This window comes from Spermophilus citellus (genome assembly GCF_964194105.1).
Source record: "Spermophilus citellus genome assembly, chromosome: 1".
Lineage (NCBI taxonomy): Eukaryota > Metazoa > Chordata > Mammalia > Rodentia > Sciuridae > Spermophilus > Spermophilus citellus.
The window spans coordinates 216,676,152-216,683,646 of NC_138182.1; the positions used below are offsets into that span (position 1 = coordinate 216,676,152).

Sequence of the window (7,495 nt, forward strand, 5' to 3'; positions counted from 1 at the left end):
AATATGAGCAAATTGTGAAAGAGATTGAAGAGTTGTCAAGCCAGGTTTTAAATTCAAGCAAGTCTTAACCCTGAGCCCACATTCTTAACCTCTATTTTATTCACTCTGGCAACGTGTGGGACTTTCTTTTTCTCCTTCAGGTGGTTATAGCTTAATTATGTAAAAAAAAAAAAAAAAATATATATATATATATATATATATATATATATATATATATAGTGGCTTCTCTTGAAAACCAATTGTGGGTTCTAACCATATTCCTATTCAGTAGTCTAGAGTCAGAGAATCACCTGCAAAAAACACAGCTAGTTTATATGGTCTTCCTTACACTGGGTTTATCGAGTGGAGTTTCCAGGATAATATGAATTTTTTGAGCACTGTGAATTTTGCAAATTCAAGCTTTGTTGGCTTAGTTTTGTAAAAACCAGTGTAGTGAAATATTAGAAAAATGAATTCAAGTCAGCACTTTAAAAACCAAGTTTCTATTAAAGTATCAGATTATAAAAATGAACTAGTCATTGCTATGTGAAATTGTTACAACTTGGCAAGTTCAAACATTTGTTCAGACATTATTCTGGCTATTTCTGTGAAGACACTTTTTGCATAATACCATTTAGACTTGTGAACTCGAGAAAATCTGATTATTGTCTGGGTTAAGTATACCATTGGTTGCAGTTCTTAAAGCACTGATTGACCACCACGCCATGAATTCTGTCATCAGTCTGCCCTTGGGTTCTTCTCTGCACCTCCAGCTTACAGGTATACCCAATTAGATTTTGGACTCACTAACCCCCCACAATTCCCTGATTTTTTAAAATGGGTTTCTCTATAAATGCATTTTATGGATTATTTCTCTGAAGAACCCTAATTTACAAACTAAACAGTTGCTTGGTCTTTTTTGATTTTTGTACTTTGGCACTTAGAACCAGTTTGTTGAAACCCTTGTATGACAATGGGCAATCTGTTTCTATTCTAGGACAGCCAGAAAATTTTCTCAAGAATATCCCTCAAATAATTGTCTACCTAGACCTACTATCAAATATGCTTCCTTGTTCCCTAATTTAAGCCATAAGATTGTATTCACATAGGATTTATCAGAAATTAAAATGTTTTATATAGCCCATTGAATTCCAAAACAATCTCAAGAGGTAAACTCTTTTCCCATTTTCTCCAAGAAAACTGAGACAGCTAAATTTAAAATTTCTTTGGCAAAGATTTGAACCCAAAGTTCAAAGTCATTTTATGAACCCTACACTTTTGCTTTCATTTTTTTCAAAGATAGAAAACCTGGGCTGGGGTTGTGGCTCAATGGTAGAGAACTTGCCTAGCATGTGTGAGGCACTGAGTTAGATTCTCAGCACCTCATATAAAATTCCACAGAAAAACTCAGTAAGGTTGAGAATGGATTCATCATTGGGTAATAAAAAGCCATGAAATATAAATGCAAGGAATTCTGGGGCAAAGTTATATAGATTAAAGCTGCATCCTTATTTATGCAGTTGCCAGATGGCTATGAAAGAAGCTAACAGTATCCCCAGCACATAAACTGAGAGAAAAAAGAAAAGGTTCTAGCAAATAAGTAGTTTCATAGTGGGGCCCTATAGGAAATCTAATATTATGAGGATTAGTCTAGGTAGCTATTTTGCTCTATGAAGAAATGCAGAATCAGTTAAGATTAATTTAAGAATCAAAAAATATAGTTTTATGAGGATGTAGTTTTTAAAATGGCTTAAAAACAGAGCAGCACCCTCTAACCCAAACATCTGAAAGCCAAACAAGACTACCAGTTTGCAATCTTTTTACAGTATTCTTCTCTAACACCAATGGTATTTGAATAGTGAACAAATCAGGATTAAAATGTTCAGTAGCTAATTACTGTCCCTTGTCAACTACAAAACCATGGAAACTAAGCTACTACATTTTAAGTGGTAAGCAGCATTTCATTACTTGTAAATTGGACTAACTGATGAAAACTACTAATCAGAGTCATCTTACTTCATTTCTAGGATATATTATACAGCTTCTGAGTAATCTGGAAATATTTCCTCCATTATGCCTTATATGTTGTTACATTTCATTTTAAGTATTTTACTTTTATTCAATAAGTACAATTATCAAGACTAAAATTTAAGTTTTTAGGTTTAGAAAAAAAAAAAGCTCTCAAATTCTTAACCAATCAGAACTTTTATCTGTACACATTACTGTTTTTTTTCTCATGATCAACTATGCCTCATTAAAAAAAATAATTAAATTGTTATTACAGGACAATCAAGGTCAAATTTTGGTTACACTTTTATGACATAAGTAACCAAAAGGCCATTATCCGGGATAAAAAAAAAAAAATTTAAACAAAACCTGATAATTTAAGAGTATGGCAACAGGTTTTATTTTATTTTTTTTTTGCTGGTACTTGGGATCAAACCCAGGGGCCTCACACTCACATGGCAGGCAAGCACTCTTCCATTAAGTCATCTCCAGACTTAAACAAGCTATCATACATAGTTCTTAACTTAAAAAAAAAAAAAAAAAAAAAAAAAAGTACTTGGGAATTACTGAAATAATAAGCACACACCATATTATCACATTTCCTATTTCAGAGAAGAGGCATTAAGTATTCATGTCATTAGTTTATTTACAAACATCTAGTATGTCATGAATCCAAGAGTTTGATTCATTTTTCAGAGATTGCACCTCTTAAACAGTCTTCATATCTGCAAAATAAAAACAAAAATAAATGGCATCAGAAAATACCACTCATTTTATAGAAGTTGAGTAGTTATCATTAATATATTGTCCATCAGTCTGGTACATCAGAAAGCGTTTACAGTATCATGACTTCATTCATACTGATTTGCTTCATCATATGCACCAAAACTTTTTATATTAGTAATCTGGATAAATTATTCCTCATCTAAATTACAGACTTTCCTTTCTAAGGTATATTTTGAAATTTACACCCCACAGAGCTTCCCAAAATATTACTTTGGGAAACTCTATTCACAATTATGCTAAATAAATCTTTTATTCACACACAGGCAATCTGCAAACCTACCAATACGTAAGACTTCTTTGTGCGAGTAGTAACACATATTCTGTTAATAAAACTTCTCAACCTTGGCACCAATGGCTTTTTACCTTAGAAAAATCAAAAATATCCCCTAGACACAGCAATATGCTCCACTGTGGTACAAAATCATTCTCACTGGAGAATCATTGAACGTATTTCCTCAGGATGTAGAAACTGATTAGGCACAGATTTATCACTGCAAAAATATCTGGGAATGATACAAATTCAAGGAGTACTAGAAGCATTTTATCTCCTGTTTTTTTTTTTTTTATATTAAATCAGCTTTGCAAGGCTAGATTTTAAGAAAAAGGAGTACAATGACCATTTTATAAAAGGAAATAAAGAGACATGTTCTAAGCAATTTATTTTAGAAAAAGTACTGGAGAGAATATCATCAATCAGTTTTCAGAACTATACCTGATTTAAAGTACAAGCTCGGGAATAAGACTGCCTGGGTAAAATTTCCAGATCACAGTCACTAGCTATGGAATCTTGGGCAACATGACATCTTTGTGTCTCAGATGAGGTTACTATCACCAACCTAACAGGTTTGCTGGGGAACAGCATGAGATTATCCATATCAAGTGTATTCAATAAACACTGGCCACTATTTATCAAAGAAATATTTTTTATAGGCTTATGAACCTGCCTCCACTGGTATGACATCTATACTTAACTTCAGGAATCAGTCCTACATAACAATGTATTTGTGTATGGGCTCTTTTTTTTTTTTTTGGTGTGGGGAATGGGTACAGTATAAAATACAAAGGACTGCTTTAGGAAGATCAATAATCCATTAATTACCTGTTATGTGGATAAATTAGAACGTCCTTACTTCTTAAGCAGTTGGTGTCTTACTATGAAGAAAGGGGCAGCAAATCCTGATCCAAAGTATAAGGTCATCATAACCAGTAAGCGCCACTTGTTTTCCACTGAAAATGGCAAATTCTGTTGGGAAAGAAAACAAGCAACCAAAGTAAAACTGCAAATCATCTGATTTTATAGGTCAAAATACACAAGGAATGAGAAGTGTGAGTGTGCACATGTAGTCTTACATAATCAGGTGTACAAGTTAACACCAAAAGGTAATACATACTTGGCTTTTCTGCACACCTAGCAGTCATCTTAGGGACTCAAGGGTAAAAGTCACATTTTTATTTAATAAAATTCTCTACAAAGTAATTATTTCAGTAACAAAAAGCACTATTCTAGTTAAATGTTTATTACCAACCAGCCGCCTGGTACACGGAAAAGTCAACTGCACTACAAAGTTTTGAGTTTTTAATAACATGGCCATAACCTCTACATCCAGTCTCTGCCCTTTACTAGTAGGCCTCACGTAATCCTCCACGGCTGTCACTGCTAATACAGGACTTAAGCTCAATACACCTGAGATTAAAGCTAGTCTCAACCAGCGAGGGCAATTAGGTAAAGAAAACTTGTACAATACTCCAGGCCTTCATTCCTCATCACTTTCCAATGACCTTCAATCCGGGTCCCATGCCCTTCCCAATTCGGCTATAAGCCAGGGCACCTGCAACGGCAGTCTTCCGGGCCTCCCAGATCTTGGCGGCAAAGGGGCCGCTGACTGGGGAGACCAGGCCAGCTTGCGCGCTCTGCCCTTTCCTTTCTGCAGCTACGCGCTTGGGTCTCAGCTTTCTCCAGGAGTTCCCAGCTTGCCATTTCCCTCTCCACAGCTCTTGGGCAGTCCTGGAGCAAGCGAGTGGCAGCCAAGTATTCCCTCCACCGACGAAGCCGGATCCTTACACACTAACCTTCCCGGGACCCTCCTCATAGTGGCTCCGACGGACGACCGAAGTGGTGAACCGCCGAATGCTCTGTCCCAACATGGCGCTGCTGGGGCCTCAGCGAAGAGGGCAAAGACCGCAGGCGGAAGAAAAGCTTCACCTCGTCCGCTTCCCTCGACCTTGTTCCTCAGCGTGAAGAGAAAGAAAGGGAAGTTGGGAAATGGGGCAGAGACTTCCGGAAACGGAAGAAAGCGGCGGGCTCCGAGGCTTATGGGAATTGTAGTTCAGTAGCACTCGACTCCTTTTCGGCCTCGAAGGATTATGGGAAATGTGGTCTGGCGTGGGCCTGCGGGAGTGAGATAACCTAGAGATTTCTTAACAATAATGATTCTTTCAGACCTTAGTCCTTTATATGAGCTCAGATCTGGGATTCTTGGGGACCTTTTCCATAAACTATTTTATCGAGTTAAGTGAATCACTTTCATCCAGTGTGTCCGGTTTATGGAACAGGACTGTACTTTTCTGTAAACCTATCGCTTCTTTGTGTATGTGAATGTGATCTGCAATACTTTGCCAACATTGAGAGTTGTGTAATATGATTTTACGTGGAGAAAGTAAGGATAAAAACAAGTAACTAAACAACGGGTTACACAAAAGATGTTAGAAAGCTGAGTTAGACTCTAGGAGATGGTTTCCTGAGAATATAGGGAACTGAATATAAGGAGAAGGATGGAGAACAGAGAAAATTCAAGGCAATTATGTCGCAAGTGTGGAAGAAAAAGGCATCCTCTGATATCTGGAGCTAGCCTAGAGCTCCCCTGGGCTAGGAATTAGTGTATTCCTGCTGACAATATGCAGTTTCATAGGACATCAGCATAAGATAAGACCACTTATTGGTGGATGGATCAAGGAAAGAATTAGTCCACTGTGTAATCATTTGAACACAGATAAAGCATAAATATTATCCAAGCCACTGTTAAACTGAAATAAGTTTTGTCTAAACCTGTCTCTGCATTTGGTGATAAAATTTAGCCCAAAGCAACCTCTGTACATAGTACCCTATACCCTAGCTCAGTCGTGCAAATTGTAATCAGACAATAACATAGTTGTAATTCAGCCAGTAACAGCAATTTAACTTCAGCAAATCACAGGCTGCCAATTTATCAGACCATGACTATATAAAGCAAGTGATGACCAAAGTCAATAGGGTTGTTTCTGTATGTCACTTTTCTCTGGCTATAAAGATAACATGCACATGGTGGGGTGGAGCATTATGATTTCTTTGTTCTGGAAAGCTGTTGGTTTTACAAACTTTTCCAAGTAAATTTTGTTAAATTTAAACATTGTCAGTTTTTCTTCTAATACCATATAAGTGACCAAACATCACCTTATCTGGTTTAATATGATGGCTTCTGATTCTTAAGCAATTAAAGCCTTAATCTTGGTCTAATCTTTTTTCTTCCTAAGAAAGATTTAGAAAGACAGCCACTATCATGGAAAGCAAACCCAAATCCTGTAAGACCTTTCTGACATTTTACTGAGAACTGTGAGATACATGATTCATCATGTAAGTTCTCCCTACTGCAATTTATAGTAAATATAATTTGTTCAATTTTAAGTGTTTCTGATACCACCAGTTATCGGTGACGAGTTCTGCTTCCTCACATGTTGAAGTTTGAACATTAGAAAAGAACACTGAGGCAAGCATATAAAGCAAGGTTTATTTTAAAAAGGGGTAACATAGATTCATCCTGGGAGGAAGAAAGGGGCCATAGCTGGTATTCTGGTATCCCAAGAAGCTAGGTGTTCTGCCCTTTTCTATGTCCTAGGCTTCCTTTGTTCTCCTGCCCTCTTCCCCTATCTCTCTCCTTTCTGCTTATGACCGCCAAAAGGTGGGAAACAGGGGGGTAGAAAGAGGAAGGGCAGGATGGAGCCGCCCAGGACACATTAATTTACAACTTTATAGCTCCCTGTAGGAAGGGGCAATTCCTGGGATGAGTCATTTTAGCCGTTGGAGCACGGGCATTTCTTGATAAGGGTGCAGGAAGGACTCTGAAGGAATTAACATTTTAATCCCTCAGGGGACAGTCTCCAACTAAATGTAAGAAATTGTACTTTTCTGAAGAGTCGCTGAAAATTCACAGAAGAGAGGTGCAGGGCACTCAGGTGCCAGATATGTGATTGAAGTAATCCTGGACCTTCCAGTCAAGGTCCTGGACCTTCTAATGGAGGTCTTGGACCTTACTCAGCCACCAGCTAAATCAATGACCTAAATGAGTGCTATGTTGATCAGAGTTGAGCCTCCAAAACTGTTCATCTACAGATTTGTGAGATAGAATAAAGTGGTTGTTCATTCAAGCCTTTAAGTTTATGGAGGGGAGAAAACCTTGAATAAATCTGGCAAATTTTTATTTTTAAATAATGTGGTAAATTAAAGATGACAACAATTTCCTTGTGATGCTTTCCATTGAATGGTGAAGTTTAACAGGCCTTTTCTTGACTTTAGTGGCCAGATTGACCAAAAGAATGGAATAGAGTGACATTCCGATATTTCTGAAGCTAATTTATCAAAATCCTTGCAGCTTCCACTCATGCAACTTGGATGTTTTCTTAGGATAAATCAACATATGAGAAATCTAACTATTCCTAGACTTTCAGGACTAGGAAAATGTCCAAGTTA

General features: G+C 37.2%; 1 protein-coding gene across 1 annotated transcript; it reads right to left on the reverse strand.

Moving 5' to 3' along the window:
* Nucleotides 1-2,612: 2,612 nt before the first annotated feature.
* On the reverse strand, nt 2,613-5,037 carry COX7C (cytochrome c oxidase subunit 7C). The gene is made up of 3 exons (XM_081285283.1): nt 4,843-5,037; nt 3,872-4,015; nt 2,613-2,711 (listed from the first exon to the last, which is right to left on the reverse strand). The coding sequence occupies exons 1-2, from the start codon at nt 4,915-4,917 to the stop codon at nt 3,899-3,901; spliced, it is 192 nt and encodes a 63-aa protein (XP_081141409.1). The 5' UTR covers nt 4,918-5,037; the 3' UTR covers nt 2,613-2,711; nt 3,872-3,898.
* Between the last annotated feature and the right edge of the window lie 2,458 nt (nt 5,038-7,495).